At 55.5% G+C, this 19744-nt stretch overlaps 1 protein-coding gene across 1 annotated transcript; it reads left to right on the top strand.

Annotated features, from left to right (window-relative positions):
* On the top strand, window positions 154–16868 carry KCNG1 (potassium voltage-gated channel modifier subfamily G member 1). Its single transcript, XM_018058039.1, has 3 exons — window positions 154–409; window positions 11647–12446; window positions 15723–16868. The coding sequence occupies exons 2-3, from the start codon at window positions 11673–11675 to the stop codon at window positions 16491–16493; spliced, it is 1545 nt and encodes a 514-aa protein (XP_017913528.1). The 5' UTR covers window positions 154–409; window positions 11647–11672; the 3' UTR covers window positions 16494–16868.

Raw genomic sequence — 19744 nt, 5'->3', positions numbered from 1 at the left:
GCGCGGTGCACCCGAGAGCGGAGGCCTGGCGCTGGGCCGCCCGGACACTCCGGGCGGGGGCCGCGTGCCCCCCGCGCTCCCCGCCGCCGCCCGCGCTCCCCGCCCCGCGCCCCGCCCCTCCCTCCGGCCCGCCTCCCGCCCCGCTCCCTCCCTCCCTCGGCGGCGGCCGCGCGGCGCTCCCGGCGCACTCGGAGCCCGGCGGGGACCGGGAGGCACAGGCGGGTGGCCCTCGATCCGGGTGCTGGAGCCGAGCGGGGCCCCGGGGCCGAAGTTGGCCGGCCGCTCCGGGAGGCGGCGCGGGCAGCTTCCAGCCCCTGGTCGCGTCCTCGCCGGGACCCGCCGGCCGCCGGGGGACGCGAGCCGCAGCCCGGCCAACTCCGCGGCGGGGACGCCTTGCCGAGAACTTGAGGTGGGACCCTGGCGCGCTGCAGCCCCGCCGGGCGCCGCCGGGCGGGCGGACTCGGGCCCAGGCGGGGGGAGCCGCACGTAGCTGTGGCCCCTACGGGGACCCAGAAAGCCGCCGAGGGGAGCGGTCTGGGGCGACAGGGGACCCGGGAGCAGCTGCGCGCTGCGGTCACCGTGCGGGTCCGGCTTCTGCGCTTCCCTGGGGTCCCCCGGCGCGCGAAGTGACAGGGCGGGGGCCGCACCCCAGCAGCGGCCGGGGTTTCTCGCCGTCTCGCAGGAGGATCCGGGGAGGAGGGGGTGTTGGGGAGAGGTTGATGGGGCGGGGGGCGGCGGGGGAGGGTGCGTCCGTCTGTCTCCCGCTCATTCACTCCATCCTTAGGTACAGAGTGGGGCCTCGCGTCAGAGGGCTTTATTGAGTTGTTCATTAGGGCCACGAGCCTTTATTGAGAGCCCACTGTGTGCTAAGCGCTGGGGACTCTTGAGACAACTCTGCCTTGGAGGGGAAGGTGGCCTCCTCACCCTCGGGGGGCGCTCCCTACCCAGAAGGGGCTCATCCTGGATGGAATCTTTGGGTGAGGAGGGAGAGGAGGGAAGCACCTTCATTCATTCACGGTTGACTGGGAGACGGGTTGAGCGCCTACTATGCGCATCTCACCTTGCCAAATCTCAGCTGTTCATTATTTCACTAACAGTTATTGAGGCGCTATGCTGGGGAGAGAACTGGGCGGGAGAGGATGGAGCCGGCTTGCAGCTTGGAGAGAACAACCCTCGCCCCCCTGTGTACAAGCAGGTCCCTGGACAGGTTGCAGAATGGCCTTTCCTTGGTTCATCTACTGCATTCATTCTCAAGGGGAAGGGGGAGGCTGGAATAGGTTGTTGGATAAGAAGAAAAGGCGTTTAGAAAGCTCCTTAGGGGGAGGGTTTTAATGGGGAGGAGGATTGAGAAAAGCCCGTCTCACCGTACTGATGAAGGCAGGCTCCCACCGATGGGGTGTACTACGGAAGCTGTCCATTCAGCAGGCGTTTCCTGAAGCACTTGCTGTCCATAAGCACATCCAGGGTGCCAGGCGTCAGAGTCAGCAAGGTGAACGAGGCAGTTGCAGAGACCCCCTTTGCTGACCCCTCAAGATAAACGCAGGGGAGGTGAGAGAAGGGAGCCGGAACCAGTCTGATTCATCACGTGTGTTAAGGAGGGTGGCTTCTTCTGACTCCATGAATCTGAGCCGAGGTTTATTCACTAGGGTGTGTTTGATACCCACACATGACAGCACAGTCAGAGTCGCTCTGGGGAGCCTCACCCGCTCATGTTTCCAAGGCAGGTTTGGCACTGCTGGTGACCCAGCCCCAGGGCCGGAGCCAGGGCGCGCGCCAGCTTTCTTGGGTGGACTTCTCAGGAGCTGTCAGACCTAAGCTTGACCCTGTGTCCTCCATCCTGGAGCTCTGCAGAGGCACCTGCCAAGTGGGGAGGGAGGGAAGGCGCATCTGAAAGGCAGGCGGTGAAGGCTCCTGGGGACTGCCTTCATCTGTCATTCCCTAAGAGCCCATTCCAGTGGAAAGATGTCTGTCACGGGACACACTCAAACCCACAGGGGCCGTGAGTGTACAACCTTGATCCCCGTTCCAAGCCTTGAGGGCCAGGCGAGGGGAGCCCTGGAGTCTGACTGGGGAAGATCTGGGAGTCAGGCTCCTGTCCCGCCGCCACTTTGAACCCCCTGCACCCCACACAGCTGGGCCGTGGCCAGAGGTGAGGACGATGCCCCAGGGATTAGAAGGGCCCTGGACACAGGCCTGAGAGGCTCCAACCAGGTCTGAGGAGTCAACCCTCAGGGCCCCTCTAAGGCGTCTTGACCTGGTCGTCTTTTCTTCACGTCCCCTTTCCAAATATGTGAGGCAGAGACAGCGTTTCTGGTGGCCAGAGATAGAGGGTCTGGAAATCCACCCTTTGTTGGCCCACTAAACCCAAAGATGGAGCCCCATGGTTGGAAAATAGCGACTGGAAAAGCCACTCTTAAAGAGAGTTGATACAAAGGCGGAGGCAGGGAAGTCAAGCTGCCAGCACTAGTCCCTCCTGGCCATTTTTGTTCCCTAGCAGACAGTATCTGACTGACAGAGTCCACGCGCGGAGTCACGGTGGTCCAGGTAGGAGCTGAACGACGGCCTCACAGGGCACACCACCCCTCCTTCCCCGCCCTGTCCCACTGCAGCTGACCGCAGACACGTGGCCTCAACACTTACTGAGGAACAAGAAGCAAAGGATTGTTTAAGTAGGTGTCCCCCTCCCCGGCTGCTGCCCCAAGGCCCCAACTGCTCCCCAAGCCTGTGCCTCCACTTACCCCTGTGCTCCCAAATCAGAGGCCACAGGGGACAAACAGAAAACGACCCCTTGGCTCCCACCCCAAAGCCCCTCCTGGTAGAAGGCAAGCGTGGATGTGTTTTTATTTTGCCAGAGGAACATTGTAGGGAGGCTCCAGAGGCTGCCTCTGGCTGGGGGTGGGGGATGGGGGTCTCTGAATGTTCCCTCTTAGGGGGCAGGTGGGGTGGAGGAGAGAGCCCAGCTCCCAGCAAGTATCCCCCACCCCAGTGACTGAGGCCCCCGCTCACTGGAAGCAGGGCTGGGGGCCAGCCCACTTGGACTGTAATAAGCGTGGACGGGAGAGATGGATTTCCCACGCGGGCACAGCATCTCACAGGGATCCGGTGTGCCAGAGGCTGGGCCAGCCTAGCGGCTGGATCCGTTTTGATTAACGGTCTAATTGAGGATTAATGCAGCATGATCCGCCTCTGAGTCAGCCCAGCCAGGAACCTTGACCATGACAGATGAAACTCCCCCGGCAGGGGAAGGACTGCAGGGAGAGGCCGCTGGAGTCCCCTCGAAACCCGCTCAGGATTAAGGAATGACACGGGTTGGCAAGTGTGGGGAGGAGAGACAGAAACCAAAGCCTGAGGAGCTCGGGGAAAAACGCTTTTTTGTTTTTTTAAAGAAAGTTGCACTGCGCTTGGTTTGTTTCTTCCCGCCACATGCTACTAACAGTGTAGTGGCTTGAAGCAGCACAAACTTGTTATCTTACGGTTTTGGGGGGATCAGAAGTCCAGATGGACCTCAGTGGGCTGACACCAAGCGGGCAGCAAGGCCGTGTTCCTGCAGGGAGAGTCCCTTCCTTTGCCTTTCCTAGCTTCGGGGGGTGGGGGGGGGGGGGGGGGGCTCCCTGCGTCCTTGGCTCCTGGCTTTACCGCATTCCAGCCTCAGCGTCTGCCATCGCGTATCTTTCATCTCTGACTCTGATCCCCTTGAGTGACAGCTGCTCAGCCACGCCTGACTCTCTGCGACCCCATGGACTTGCCTCCCTGTAATGAGGACTCTTGTGGTGACATTGGGCCCACCAGTCGATCCAGGGCCATCTCCCCGTCTCCAGCTCCTCAGTTTAATCGCAGTAACATCCTCCCTTTCACCACGTAAGGTTACACTCCCAGGTTCCATCCAGGGCTTAGGATGTGGACCTCTTCGGGAGGCCACCCTTCTGCTGACCGCAGGCCTGTGCCTCATCAGTTTCTGTTGACTGACGGGGAAGCGGAGGCCCAGCGGGGTGAGGCACTTGACTTCAGCCAGGTGAGGAGAGCTGGCACTGAGGTCCCGCCCTCTGGAAGGTGATGTTGGCTTCATACTGCTCCCCTGAGGAAAGAAATGCTGGGGGAGGAGCAGGCAGGTGAGGTGCCAGGCATGCTGCCCAGAAGCCGTTCTAGCAAACAGGGGGCCCTTCTAACACACCAGGCATGGCTCCAAGCACTTAGCAGGCGAGTGTGATGACACCCCAGTTTACAGCTAAGGAGCCAGGCACAGAGAGGTGAAGGTATTTGCAGAAGGCGGCACAGCTGGTGAACGGTGGGCCAGGCATCGTGGTCCAGAGGCCACACCCTCAGCCCTGCTTGGTACCTGCTACCCCACAGGAGAGTTCTTCTGCCCAGAGACTGAAATAGCAACCCAGAACTCGATGAAACCAGTTTTATTGATTCCTTACTCTGCTCGTGTGCAAATAGCCGGTAGGAACAAGGATGTCTCCCCAGCTATGGGCAATTGCCTGCTTCTCCCCATCCCCAAAGACTTTTCAAAAGCTTGTGCATAGAAATTAGAGGCGAGGTGCTGGACACCCTTCCGCCACCAGGAACCAGCGATGCAGGGAAACAGTAGAATGCAGAGTCAAAGAGGTTTGCTCAGAGTCCCACAGACCTAGTGGAGCCTGGCTTCATCACTTGCCACCAGAGTCATGAGTTTTCACCTTTCAAAGCCTCAGTTTCCTCATCTGTAAAATGGGTGTGAAACCTCCATTCACCAGCTTGGTGAGGTCAACATGCTTGTCCCTGCTGTATGGGGAAACAGGCCCGGAAGAGGGCCAGTGACTTGGTGGGTACAGATGGCTGAATCAGGCTGAAAGTTTAACAGCAGAAGCAGCAGCAATATCCAGACAAGCCTGACAGAGACCTTCCTCCCACCCTACTCCCTGCTCCAGAGTCCTACCCCCACCCCCAGGTCCTGCATCCCACCCCCAGTCATACGCTGGCCACAGAGCAGCCTCCAGGTGGGGTGCTGCCCTTCAGAACTCCTTCTGGCTTCAGTGATCATCTCTCTTTGGAAATGTACACTCAGCCCTCTGTCATAGCTTCTAAACATCATCTTTATCCCAGGAGGAAGAGAGGCTGCCTGGGGAGAATCCGCGGAGCTGTGGGCTCACGAAGTGGCGTTCAATCAAGGCAGCCCTAGAGCAGACAGATTTTCTCACGAACCAGAGGGTCTCCACTTCTCCAGTGAGGCTCCTCTCGTGCGGGACCCCCAGAGGCTTCCAGAACCCCAGGGAGACTGGGAAGTCAGGCAGAGGGCTCCCAGTCGAAGCCCAGAGCATCTGGAAGGCCTGCCGGCTTTCCTGGCGCCTGCCTTTCCTCTCTCAGACATCAGCAGGCTCTCAGGGAGCCTTCAGAAATGCCAGTTCCTGGCCCCCACTTAAGGATTCTGATGAGAGGGTCTTGGGGGGGACTTGGGGGTCTGTATCTCAGCTGAGTCCAGAGAGATGCAAAACCCAGTGGCGTGACAGTTTTCGTGCTCTTCTTTTTCTCTAACCTGGATTAAAACCCAGGGTGGTGCTAACCACACTCTTTAATTCATATCGCTCTGCATCACCAGGCTGCCTTAGTCACTGTTGCCTTCGTTCCAGTCCCCAAGCTTATCCCCTCCCCCTGCCCTCCCAGGCACCCTCCCTGTGGTTGACAGAGATCCTTGCATGTGCTCGAGTCTTTGTAAGATATGTAATGTTGTGTGTGCGCTCATTTACATAAACAGCAAAGTGCTATAAACTTCTGTTGTTTTTTTTTCCACTTGGGACCATGTTTTTAAGATCTAAATGTGTTGCTAAACCTGCATCCAGTCCATTGCTTCCAGTTCCTGGGCACTCTGCAGGCTTTGCCATCTGGGTCACTTGTTCATCTCCCCCGTCGCCGGGAGGGACACTGGAAGACCTCCGAGCGCCAGAGATATATTCTTGTGCCTTGTTCCTTGCTTGCATCTGAGTCCCCAGAAGCGGATCCTGAGTCAAGGATTGGAGTACAAATATATTACAGACAATGTCTGTCATAAGCCCTGTGGATCGAAGTCTGAGGGATATACCCAGGAATGGGATTCCCGAGTCATCAGACGCCAGCATCCTTCATTCCCCTCAGTACCCCTCAGGCTTTCCCAGAGGCCATATGAGTGCATTCCCTCCAGCAATGGGCTCTCGGGTCAGACAACGTGGGGGTTCAGTCCTGCCTAATCAGGTCAAGAAAGGAGTCACCCTTGTCTGGAAGAGGGGAGAATAACAGATCCCCCTCCTAGCTAGTAATAATACAGCAGGCCCATTGAGGATCCCCTGCAGGTCAGGCGTAGGGCCCAGCACCTATGTTATCTGTGTCCTCTGCTTTAGTCCTGATCATAACACCGGGAGGTCAGAGCAACAAATATCCCCATTTTACAGATAAGGAAACTGCATCTCAGAGGCAGGACACGACTTGTTCAAAGTCACAGGAGACCTTGGTCTCCTGACTTCAGAGCTAGCGGGCTCTTCTGCTTCCCCACCTTGAGGTCATCAGCAGATCGCCCCCCAACCCCCGCCCCCAAGCTGGAGTCTAACCAGCTTTTTCTCAACACTCACTGTATTTGTTTCCGGTTGTTACTGTGACACATCGCCACAAGCTGAGTGGATTAAAACAAAACGGACTTAACTGCCTCACATTCTGGAGAACAGGGGTCTGCAATGGATGTTGCAGGGCTAAAATAAAGGCATGGAAATGCTGCGTTCCTTTCTGGAGAGCCCAGAGGAGAGTCTGTTCTTCGTCTGTCTCAGCTTCTAGACACTGCCCGCTTTCCTTGGCTCATGGCCCCTTCCGTCGTCAAAGCCAGCACTGGCCAGTCCAGTCTTTCTCACAGCGTTTCATCACTCTGATGCACCCTCCTGCCTTTCTCTTCCATCTTTTAAGGACTCTGGTGGTTGCATGGGGCCCCCAGACAGTCCAGGAAAATCTTCCCACCTCAGAGGAAGCTGGTTAGCAACCCCATTTCCATCTGTAACCTTGATTCCTGCTTGCCAGAGAAGCCAGCATAGTCACTGCTTCCAGGAATCAGAAAAAGGATACAGACATCTTTTGGCCAAGGCTGGGTAGGAGTGGGGGAGTGTCTACCTGCACCGACACTCAGGGCTGGGGCGGTGTGCAGCTTCAGCAAGGGGGTGGGTGCTGGGCGCTGAGCACAGGGAATACCAGCCCCCTCGGGCTTTGCTATGTCCCTGCTCGCCGGGCCCTCCCATTCCGTCCAGCCCAGCCAAGTCAGAGCTCCCCCTCCCCCTCCCCAATGATCATCAGGTCGGCCTTGGTGCTCTGATACCACCCGTCACCCAGGGAGGCCCCATCCCTGACCTCTCTGTCTCTGATTGGCCCACAATTTCTCCTTCCATCATCCTGTAGCCGGGAAAGGCTGCCTCTAACTTGGGCCTCCTAGCGCCACCTATCGGTCACCTGGGTGAATGGCACCCCTAGGATCACCCTACATCCTTGTCCCTGCCCTTCCAGGGACCCACAGCGAGTCCCCTCAGCCCTCTCTCTCCAAAGCCCACCCCAGATCCTTCCGATTCTCCAGACCCCTCCACTGGTCCAAACCTCGGTGGTCTCTTTCCAGAGACAGGGGTGGTCTCCCCCGCCCAGCTGGGACTTCTCCAGAGGATGCCCCACCCACGAAGAACGAACCCCAGCGCGTCTGTCGCCTGCTGACCCCCCACCCACTCGTCTTCTCCCACCTCCCCTCGCTCACTCTGCCTGGCCATTTGGCCTTTACTTCGGTCTCTGACCATCCAGTCCCATCCCCAGGTCAGGAGCAAGCTCTTCTAATTCCACCCGAGACACTGCTCCCCAGGCCCTCCCAGGGCTGGCTCTGCCCCAGGGTCCTCTCCCCTGAGAAGCCCTCCTGGGTCCCTCCAGCTAGCGTTGACCCCCCACCCCAGTCACTTCCCGTTGGTCACCTAGTTCTGTTTCCATCACAACACTCATTACGGCCTGAAATGATCTGTGTATTCATTTACAGACTGTGTCCCCCACTAAAGCGTCACCTCTGTAAGGACAGCACTGGGTCTGTCATGTCCTCTGCTGTGCCCCCAGGCCTGGCCCAGTCCCACACGTGCTAATGTTGGATGGATGAACGGATGACAGCTCCCTCAGGACTTCTCCTTCTCGTTCCCACCATTGGAGCCCCTTTCTCAAACAGCTTCCTCTTCCTAAGTAAACATATAGACCCTAAAGAGGCAAACTCACTAGATCGCACCATGCTCTGGAACTCACAGACCTAACACCGAAATTTAAAAAAATCAGCTTTTTCGTGAGGGTGATACCAGACTGGGTGAAAAGTAGCTTTATATTCCAGAAGCTTTATATACTTTGGAGCCTGATTATCTATGAACCTTACCAGAGACTCTAGCAGGCAGAACTGTTACCCACACCCCCATCAGGCTGGACAACCCTAAGACCAAAGGCTCAGGGCGAGGGTGCCCCTCCCTTGTTGAGCAAAGTCAGCATCTGAGCCTCCCCAGGGTCCTCTGGCCCTCCGTGTACAAGCAGCCTGCACAAAGCAACTTTTTCTCTCCTCTCCATACTTGTCTCCGAGACAGAACAACTTTCCATGCAGGAGGCTGAGGCTTTGACTCACGGCTGATACAGATCACGAGAGAAAAAATGAGGAATTGCTAATTGGGGGAGCTTTCAGCTAGAGGGAAAGCGAGGAGGGTTGGAAGAAAAAATTCTGCAAGAAAAGAGGTGATTACAGACGTGGGGTTTCACAAGCGCTCTCCAGGGTTTGCAGGATGAGAGGAAGGCTCCCGTGCCTCCATCACTATTCTTGCCAAACGGAATGTCGTTTTCCCTCTTGTCTTTGGTGGCAAAGATAAAGCAGCATAGCTGAAAAGCTGTGGCAGTAAAAGCCATCTTCCTCCTCCAAGGGATTCTGGCAGGCTCTGCCTAAGGAGACGAGTTCCAATTTTAGGTGAAGTTAAAAACACTCTTAATGCTTTAAAGTCAGACCATGTTTTTTCAAACACAGGTGTACCGTGGTTTTAAACTTGAGCTGAGAAATGACAGTTTGCCCCAGCGATAAATGCGTGGAGTGATGATCTGCATTTGTGAAAGAATTTCTCTTAGGGAGGTGCCCCTCTCAGATGTGGAAACCTTCGAGGCTCCTGTTAAACACTGCTTCACACCCACGCGGGGCTGTGTGTATATCTGTGCAACCACGAGTGTTTCCGCTGAACATGCCCATAGCATGGATGGACACTCAGAAATGGGTCTCCATTTGGAATTGATAGACTTGGCTGGTACCACTTGCATCCGTGGGTGACTGAGCTGGGGTGGGGGGGAGTGATGGTGAATTTTAAAAGCAAAGTATTGGAACTTCCCTGGAGATCCAGTGGTCAAGACTCTGCACTCTCAATGCGGGAAGCCCAGGTTCCATTCCTGGTCTGGGAACGAGACGCCCCCATGCCGCAAATAAGGCCTGGTGCAGTGTGAGTAAAAAGAAAAACTATAACATCCAAGTATTATAGACTCGTACTACACTACTTTTCCCCAGATCAGCTTAATTCTGGAGAGCTCTGTTGCTGTCATCTAGGGGTGTCAAACTCAAGCGCCTGCAGTGACCAGGAAGGAAACGTACATAAGGGAAGTGAAGTGGGTGTCAGGAAGACAACAGGGAGGGGCGGGGATGACGGTGGATCGCAGCATGCCTGCCCTGCCTCAAGAGGGGCAGGCATTTCTCAGCTAGAATCTGAAGTGAAGGTTGCCAGATAATCTGATTTTCCAAAAAAAAAACCATGAATTTTTAAATGAAATGTCTCCATTTTTCAAAATCTTCTCCAAGCCAGGCAAAATATTTGTAAACCAAATGCAGCTCATGAGCTATGACTGCATAAGCAATCTGATTCTAATGGCACAAACCCTTAGCTTTGAGGACGGGGAAGGAAGAAGTCTGTGTAAGCTGAGATTTTGACCTCAGTTTCCCGGAAGTGCCCTCATTGGGTTGGCCTCACCGACAGGAAATGTACTTATTTGTTGAGCATTTCTTGGAGCGTTTATGTTGCTGAATACAGAGGTTCAGAAATGAGTAGAGCATGTTCTTCCCCCAGGGAGCAAGCAGTCTACTGAAGGAACCAGGCTTGCACACAGATCACTCTAAAACGGGTGGCAAGTGTGGTGACGATAAATGGGGGTGGGGGGGGATGACACTTGATTTAGCTGAAAGAGCCAAGGAGGGCTTCCTGGAGGAGAGAGCAAGCCTGTTCAATCCAGTCCTGGGTCCTCAAGATGACGTTTGTTGACACATGAGCAAAACGTGTCGCTGTTGCGACAATTGTGCATTTTTCAGACTTTGCGTCTGATTTATGGCAAGTGATACGTTTTCCACACATGGAACGAATGCAGGCAGTCCCTTTAATACTTGAAATAGTGTAAACAGTGGGAGTTCCCTGATGGCGTGGTGGTTAGGATTCCACGCTTTCATTGCCGTGGCCCAGGTTCAATCCCTGGTCAGGAAACAGATCCCACAAGCCACATGGTGCAGCCAAAAAATAAAATAAAACAGAATAATAAAGTAATAAAAAATAAATAGTAGACAGGAAGTATTGAGGACCTACCATGTCCCACATACTGTGTTCAGTGCTCTTGGGTACATAATTCACTGAATCTTCTCAGTAATCTTATAAGGTAGATCGTATGGTGATACCCGTTTTGCAGATGAGGACATTCAACATCAAACTCTACGCTCATAACCACCACAGCAGAGCCCCCCCTCCTTGCACTATGAACATGAGGGGCAGGATAATTCTCTGTTGTGGGGTCTGACCATAGGACTTTTAGCAGCATCCTTGCTCGATGCCAGTAGCATCCCCTAGTCATGACAATCAAAAATGCCTCCAGACATTGCCATCTGTTCCCTGGTGACAAAAATCAGGCCTGGTTGAGAATCGCTGGTCCACACTAAACTACTTTTCCAAGCTAAATAAATATCCCCCAAAGTTGGACAGACTGAAAGCGTTAAGGAAGTAACAGTACCGGTGTAGGCTGTCAGCTCTGTGGGGCTGGGGGCCACCTCTGATTTTATGCATGGCTGCAAACGCCCAGTGCTTGAAGCCGCTCCTGGCTTACAGGAGCACTCAGTGCATTTTTATGGTGTGAAAGATGCGGGTGTGGAGGAATGGTGAGGTTTAGGAGATGCTGAGCAATAGAGTGGCTCTCCTGACTCTTGAGCATCTTCCCTCAAGCTGCTGTAAGAGAGTGTCTAGACCAGGGGGCTTGAATAACAGACACGGGTTGCTCTCCATCTGGGGGGCTGGGAGTCTGAGATCAGGTCGGGGTCTGACGAGGGCTGTCTTCCTAACTTGCAGGTTGGCTGCCTTCTCACCAGGCCCTCACTCGGTGGAGAGAAAGGAGACCCTGCTGTCTCTTCCTCTCCTTATCAGGGCACTAATCTCACCCTGGGGCTCCACCCTCCTGACATCATCTAAGCCTGATGACTTCCCAAAGACCCCACCTCTTAACATCATCCACTTGGAGGTTAGGGCTTCCCCCTATGAATCTGGGGGAACACAATGCGGTCCATATCAGCAATTAGCTGCAGGACCCACATTGTCCCCAGAGACTCGGGAGTCACTGAGGCTCTTTCCTCCCTTCTCCCCCCCACCCTAGGCTGGAGAGGGATGTGAAAGCTCAAAATGACCCTCCTACCGGGAGACAATTCTGATTACGACTACAGCGCTCTGAGCTGCACATCGGATGCCTCCTTCCATCCAGCCTTCTTCCCCCAAAGCCAATCACTCAAGGGTGTCTTCTACCGCCGGGCCCAGCGGCTGCGGCCGCAGGACGAGCCCCGCCAGGGCGGCCAGCCTGAGGACCGCAGGCGGCAGATCATCATCAACGTGGGCGGCATCAAGTACTCGCTGCCCTGGACCACGCTGGAGGAGTTCCCGCTGACGCGGCTGGGCCAGCTCAAGGCCTGCACCAACTTCGATGACATCCTCAACGTGTGCGATGACTACGACGTCACCTGCAACGAGTTCTTCTTCGACCGCAACCCGGGAGCCTTCGGCACCATCCTGACCTTCCTGCGGGCGGGCAAGCTGCGGCTGCTGCGGGAGATGTGCGCCCTGTCCTTCCAGGAGGAGCTGCTCTACTGGGGGATCGCCGAGGACCACCTGGACGGCTGCTGCAAGCGCCGCTACCTGCAGAAGATCCAGGAGTTCGCCGAGACGGTGGAGCGGGAGGACGAGGACGACGCGCTGGACAGCGAAGACCTGGACAGCGAGGGCCCCGCGGAGGAAGAGGGCCGCCTGGGCCGCTGCATGAGGCGGCTGCGCGACATGGTGGAAAGGCCGCACTCGGGGCTGCCCGGCAAGGTGTTCGCCTTCCTGTCGGTGCTCTTTGTCACGGTCACAGCTGTCAACCTCTCCATCAGCACCCTGCCCAGCCTGAGGGAGGAGGAGGAGCAGGTAAGGGCCCCGCCCCTGCCCTGGGGGAGGGCGGGGCTGCTGCTGCAGGAACCACTCCCCGCCCGGAAGGGCACGTCCTTCTCTGCCTGCCCTGTCACCTCCTCCAGGAAGCCTTCCCTGACTGCACTGGCTCAGTAGCATCCCAGTCCATCGTTGTGTTTACGTGTGTTTACGAATGTGTCTCCCTATGTGTTGTCCTCCTCCACATGCAGACTTGAGCTCCACAGACTGTTCAGGTCGGCGCTGTGCCCCCTGCCCAAGGCAAAACTGTCCAGCATGGGAGAGGTGCTCAGTCATTCTGTTGGATGGATGGATGGATGGATGACGCAATGTTTGATGTGCCTGGCCCTGAGCTGAGCACGTGATGTGCACCACCAAAATTTACTTCACCAACTTGCACCCTTTCTCAGCCTTCCCAATTCCCTTCTTACATGAAAAGATCCCAGAAAGCTCTTTGGGGTCCTGGATATGCTGTTCATTGGTAGATGTGTGTGCACATCTAAATAGTGAGCATTGCTTTCTGTTAAAGAAGGGAGTTTCCATAAGCGTTTACTCCAGGGCATGATGGGGTGCATGCCCAGTTCTCAGGGATACCACTTACTTACCGGCAGTTAATGGGAGCCAGGGGCTGGGCTGCCACTCTGCCTGTATCTTATCTCCCCAGCAAACCTTCCAGCATCCCGGCATGGGAGGTGTTCCCACAACCACTTGACAGCTGAGAACTCTGAGGAAAAGCAGCTTGCCCAGATCTGGGTCTGAGTCTGGAGTCTGGGTTCTTAAACATGGAAGTATGGGTCCCACGTGGCAGCCTGGGACCTCATGCAGCCCCTCAGCTTAGCCTCTGTCTGTAAGAGACCCATCTCTGGGACCCTCTCCCCACACGTAGGGGTTCCAGACGCAAGGCTCAAGACAGACTGAAAAGTTCAGACAGGTACAAATTGTGTAGGCACTGGAGAAATAGGTATGGCAGTATGAACTAGACATAAATATCATGCCAGCCAGCATTTATTGAGCACTGGCTGTGTACCAAGCATGTGCTAAGGGTTTTCGTGAACCCTCTGATTTAACGTTAAAACCACTCACCACGTGAGGGTCTTTCCATACACAAGTATTGTGGGGAAAGTGGCAATAGTGTTACATTTATAGCTCTCAGGGAGTTTCTAACACTTCTTTTTGAATACATTGAATTTTAAAAGCCAGTGTTAAGAAAAGGCTCCATCAGTAAAATGAACATTCAATCAGTAAAGTGAACGTTTGAGATGCATGAGGGGTAGTGATGAGCCAGCCAGGGTTAGAGCCGGGTGGCCTGAATTTGAATCCCACCTTGTCCACTCTGGCTGTGCTTCTGGAGACAAGTCACTCAGCCTCTCTGCGCCTCTGTTCCCTGACATGTTGAAGAGGTTGTGAACAGGCCCACCTCATAGCGCTGGGAGTGGTTCAGTGAATGAGAAGCGACGGGAACAGCGCCTGGCATTGCACATTCAGGAATTACTCACTGTGAGGATTATACGCCCCTCCGAAAAAAAGAGCAAGTGCTTGTCACTGGAGACCTGTCTGGAAGCACCTGTGCTTAGTGTTGATTTTTTTCTTGGCCCCAACACGTGCAATACTGATTTTATCAGGAAAATACTAATAAAGCCAGTTTTATTCAACTTCTGATATCTGCTTAAAAAAAAAAAAGATACCCAGCCTTTTTCATGACTCAGTAAAAATGTTGTTCTTCACTTTCATATGGGGGACTAGTGGGGTTCACCGTCTCACCCAAGCAGGCGTTTAAGCGCTTCCTGTATTCAGGCTTCATGGGGCAGTCAGGGTGACCAGAGCAAGTCTCCAGCTTCAGGGTGCGTCAAGCCTCAGTGAGAGCCCTGTAACCATAACTATGGGGCACAAGCCAAGAGGGCTCTTGTGAGAGGCCCATCAACTGTGCTGGGGATACTTGGAGGGACGCACTCCAGGAAGGCTTCCCAGAGGAGGGGGCTTCCTGTCTCAGAAGTCTGAGACCTCAAAGCCTCACCAAGTATCAGTTCATCTTTCCAGCTTCTCACATATTCCCAGAGAAAGAGCTAGTATGGCGAGTCTGATAGAACCCAGCTGTGCCCCAGAACCGACAAGATGCCCCAGGTAGAACCATGTGTACCTTCCTCTCTGCCAGCCCCTTTGAGGGTGAGGTCTAACCTGGGGACGGTCCCCCATACTGCAGATCAGAGCAGCAACGGGAGAGCCTGCATGGCGAAGGCACAGATGTGTCGGAATGAAACGTGGAGTGCTTTCTTTGTATCGAATTGTCACAACATTTAAAACCCAGGAGATTTCATGTAAAACTCCAAATTTCCAGCTTCTCTTAAAAAAATGGACGAGGCTGCCTCAAGACTGAGTTCGCCTGGGACAGCCCTCAGAGGGTATCGAGCAGGATGGCCAGGCTCCCCAGGGCCTCCACCCAACCTGGGCCACCTCCCCCGGTTTCGCTTTGCCTGCCTGGCCTTCACTTGGCATGCTGTCTAAAGACAGGCCAGTGTTCTGCCATGCATCCTAGTAACATCATCCTGGTAACTGATCACCTGCCGTGTGCCGGGCCTTTCCAGGCACTGGGCCCTGAGAGTGAGCAATACACAAAGCATCTGCCCTGTAGGGCCACAGTTACCCGGCAGGGTCGGCAGGTAAGCAGGGCTGAGACAGTAAAAACGGTAAATAAGTAACTTACAAAACATATTTTGGAGGCGGACATGGCAACCCACTCCAGTATTCTTGCCTGGAGAATCCCACGGACAGGGGAGCCTGACGGGCTACAGTCATTAGGGTCGCAAAGAGTCGGACACGACTGAAGCGACCGAGCTTGAGTGCACCCTTGAAGGTGTTCGTATTGCAATACGTAAATGTGTCAGGTCAGCTTGCCCTGTGCCTTGTGTTTGTTGTATGTCAACTACATCTCAATAAAAATAAATTTTAAGAAGAAAGAAGTCAGGAGCTAGTCTGGGGAAGTGATAACTTTGAGACACCTATCAGACCCCCTTAGGAGGCAGCTCCTCTGGAGTCTGGAGTTCAGGCGCGGGGTCTGGGCTGCAGAGAGATTAGGGGTAGTCAGCGTTGAGAAGATGCTTCAAGCTTCAGGCTTGCACGGGATTGCCCAGGGAGTGGGTGTAACCGGAGAGAGGGGACCCAGGGACAGGCATCGCGCCCAGCCCACCTTGGCCCAGGTAGCGCCCCCCGGCCCCGGGACGGAGCCCCGCGCTCCTCGCGGTGGAGCCGCTGATCTCCCCGCCCTTCTCACTCTCCCAGGGCCGGTGCTCCCAGATGTGCCGCAACATCTTCATCGTGGAGTCGGTGTGCGTGGGCTGGTTCTCTCTCGAGTTCCTCCTGCGGCTCATCCAGGCGCCCAGCAAGTTCGCCTTCCTGCGGAGCCCGCTGACGCTGATCGACATGGTGGCCATCCTGCCCTACTACGTCACCCTGCTGGTGGATGGCGCCTCCGCGGGCCGCCGCAAGCCCGGCACAGGCAACAGCTACCTGGACAAGGTGGGGCTGGTGCTGCGCGTCCTGCGGGCGCTGCGCATCCTGTACGTCATGCGCCTGGCCCGCCACTCGCTGGGGCTGCAGACGCTGGGGCTCACGGCCCGCCGCTGCACCCGCGAGTTCGGGCTCCTGCTGCTCTTCCTCTGCGTGGCCATCGCGCTCTTCGCCCCGCTCCTCTACGTCATCGAGAACGAGATGGCCGAGAGCCCCGAGTTCACCAGCATCCCTGCCTGCTACTGGTGGGCCGTCATCACCATGACGACCGTGGGCTATGGCGACATGGTACCCAGGAGCACGCCCGGCCAGGTGGTGGCGCTCAGCAGCATCCTCAGCGGCATCCTCCTCATGGCCTTCCCCGTGACCTCCATCTTCCACACCTTCTCCCGCTCCTACCTGGAGCTCAAGCAGGAGCAGGAGAGGGTGATGTTCCGCAGGACCCAGTTTCTCATCAAGACCAAGTCGCAGCTGAGCAGCATGTCCCACGACAGTGACATCTTGTTTGGAAGTGCCTCCTCGGACACCAGAGACAATAACTGAGACCAGAGGACGCACCCCGCCACTGCCACCGCCAGGACGCGCCCCCGCCCCCTAACCCTGCCCGCCCTCTGAGGCTTGACGCTACCACCATCGCTGCAGAAGCCTCCAAAGGCACGTGCTGCTTCTGAGCACAGCCCTGGCCTGGGATGGACCGAGCCATGCCCCAGGGAAGATGGCCCCACCCCGGCAGGGGGTCCCTGGTCCCCTACGTCCAGAAGCGAAGCCCAGCACACAGTCCTGACAGTCCCCCACCCCACCCCACAACCCTCCCTAGCAAGGAGATGGCTTGTTCTTTCCACCATGTAATTAACATGCCCAGCAAAGACTCGCTTTGTGGGGCTGCCTAGGGAACAATACAAACAGCAGCTGCAAGTCTGTCTTGAGTGTGGATCGCGTGCAATTAAAGAAAACCGGTGAAAAAGAGAAGAAAGCCTTCCCTGGGGCTCTGTTGAGAGAGGAAACGGCACTTTCCAGTAAGCCAGCCAGTGTGGTACCAGAAGCATTGGGTTAGCCTTTTTCCTTGGGTCCTTCATACCCCGTGAGGCCCCGTGAGGTTGGGGGAGACGGGATAGACACCTTTGGGAAATTGCTGGCAAACACCACAGCCCCTCGCTCTTCTACCTCTTAGATTCTTCCCCTCTCCAAGGCTTTCCTCCCCATCTTTTCCTTCTCTCCCATCTCCTCTTCTGCTCTTTGGCACCTTACGGCCTGTTTCTCAAACTTTCCCCCTAAGGCACCCCCAACAGCGAAGTGGACACCGAGTCAGCCCTGCTGACTACAAAGGTGGAGTCATTTCATTTTATCTTTAAAAATTAGTGTGGGTTTTTTATTCTATGCCACATTTATCTTAATTTTCCGGCGGGGGCGGGGGGGGGGGTGGAAATGCTTCCTACCTAAATCTAAAGGTAAAGCTAGATTGCACTGGACTGATGCTTTGGGAAAATGGACCTCAGTTTTCTGGGCCACCCGAGAGCACAGTCTGAAGCCCCCAAGGGTCTCTCTGGGCCCCTCAGAGACCCGCAGAGCACCCACCCGACCGGAACACCTCATGACCTCATGTAGTGTGGAAGATTCGGGGTAGGGCCTGAGCCCAGGCCAGCCCACCAGGTCTGTTCCGCTCTCAGGGTTCAGAGGCCTCTGGTGCCCATCTGGGGAGGGGCTTCCCATCCAGGCGGCGGTCACATGCCGGCCTCCACCCTCAGATGCTGCGGCATGTCGCTGTCTTCTTCACCCCCTCCCCTGGGCCAGCTGCAGAAAGCAGGCTCTAAAATAAACCCAAGACTTCCCTGGCAGTCCAGTGGTTAGGAATCTGCGCTTCCAGGGCAAGGGACACCATGTTCAATCCCTGGTCAAGTAACTAAGATCCCACGTGCCGCACAACACAGCCAAAAAATAAGAAAGCAAGCAAAGCAAATCTGGCCCCATCACTGTCCCGCCTAAACCCGCCTAAACCCACAGAGGTGTATCCATCATGCTGAGAAAGACGCCCAAATGCCTGGCACTGCCGGGGCCCGCCTCGTCTCTCACTCACTCCACTCAGTCACAGCGGCCTCCACGCTGCGGTGTAGAAGCAGCCGGCCCCTGCCCACCGCGGGCCTTCACCATCGCGGCCCTCTGCGGGCAGCAGCCTCCCTGAAGCGCACTGCGGCTGGCTCCTCCCACCGCCGCCTGCCGCTCGCTGGACAGGGCCCGCCCCAGCGGCGCCGCCGCTGCCTCCCTCACCCGGTGTATCCATCCTCACACCCCTGATGGGCCCTGGAGCCGCTCCTTCACTTCTCTGCTCCTCCCTTCCGGTCTGTCTCTGCCCGGGGAGCCCCGAGCGCAGCCAGCACTCAGCAAACACTCAAACACTCGTGCAGTGAGTGAAAGAAGAAGGGGAAACGGGAAGACCACCCGAAAGCAGAAAGGCGTTTGCTGTTGACGCTGGCGCCTCTCGCGCGCCCCATCCCATGTCTCTCTCTCCCTCTCTCTGTCTCATTCCCCGGTGGGGAGGTTGGAAGAGGGCTTCCTCTGCACAGTAGACAGGCTGTAAGGCAGGCTGGAAATATCACACAAGTCACGAGAGCCTCGTTAAAGTCTCCCCTGACACCTGCTTCCAGTGACTCACGCCTGAAAAGTAAGTTTTCCGACTAATTGGCTCCACCGTCCCCAGCCGGGTGGGTGTCACAGCGATCGGGCACTGCCGTCACAGTAATAATACCTTAGATTTATGGAATGACCTTTCTTCCCACTCCAAGGTGGCTAAGAGGCATGGTAGACAGCTGAAAATGCTAAACAGACGGATATGGGACACAGGAAGAGATTTAAGACAGAGCCTTTAAAAACTCCAGGGAGAGGCTGATAAATGGCAGAAACCATCGCAATATTACAAAGCAGTTATCCTCCAATTAAAAATAAATGCATTTAAATTTTAAAGAAAGATTCCAGGGAGGGGAAATGCTGGGGTTTGGGGGAGCCTTGAACGGGTCTCACTGCGGGGAGAGCTGTGCCTCCACCACACCAGGGACAGAAGAGGAGCTGGGGTCGCTGAGGGCCCAGGCTTCCGGCATCTTCTTGCCCAGATTCTGGTCTGTGCCCGTGGCCAAGGTGGAGACCCAAACATGGGCACCTCTCAAGGCCTCTCTTGAGGGACAAATACTTGAGATACTGACCTTCACCCCCAGAGTGGGGCTTAAGGATCCTTGGTTCAAATTAAGAATCCCAAGGCCTCAGGTCAGCTAACTAGCCACTTCTAAGACCATCATCAACTTGACCATCGTGGCTTTTCCACTCTTTTTTTTTTAAGAAATATGAAATCTGATGTAGAAACCCAGCTATAAATCAGATTAAATGAAAGCCATTCTGATTGAAGTAGAGGCCCAATTCTTCCCCTGGCCCTAATGGGGCCTTCCTTTTGACCCCCATACAGGCAACTAGCTTCATACAGCCAGGGACAGCAAGTAGAGACAGTCACTGCTCTGGAGGAAATGGCAAATCAGAACTTTCCCCAATCTGTCTTAGTTTTTTAGGACTCGTGGACATTCCCCCGTCTCCAGCTGAGCCCAGCGCTGCCCTAAGACTCACAGTGGGAGTTGGGGAAGGTTGATTTCACAACACAGATTCTCAGGCCCACGTGTAAGCAGGGCTGGGATCTCTCACCTTGGGCACAGAATTCAGGGGGAGCAAAACAAAGAAAAAAAAATACTTGGTCATCAAGATAAATCATATTTTAATGCAGTAATTTTTAAATCAAGATTCAGTTCAGTTCAGTC

This window comes from Capra hircus, chromosome 13, assembly GCF_001704415.2.
Source record: "Capra hircus breed San Clemente chromosome 13, ASM170441v1, whole genome shotgun sequence".
Taxonomy (NCBI): domain Eukaryota; kingdom Metazoa; phylum Chordata; class Mammalia; order Artiodactyla; family Bovidae; genus Capra; species Capra hircus.
Note: the sequence above shows the minus strand (reverse complement) of the source record. Positions and strands in the feature narration are given on the sequence as shown.

Excerpts from the sequence above, each read along its gene's own strand:
- KCNG1 (XM_018058039.1), top strand. The coding sequence starts at position 11,673 with ATGACCCTCCTACCGGGAGACAATTCTGATTACGACTACAGCGCTCTG. Across the intron at positions 12,447-15,722 it reads TGAGGGAGGAGGAGGAGCAG|GGCCGGTGCTCCCAGATGTG; the intron begins GTAAGGGCCCCG and ends TCACTCTCCCAG.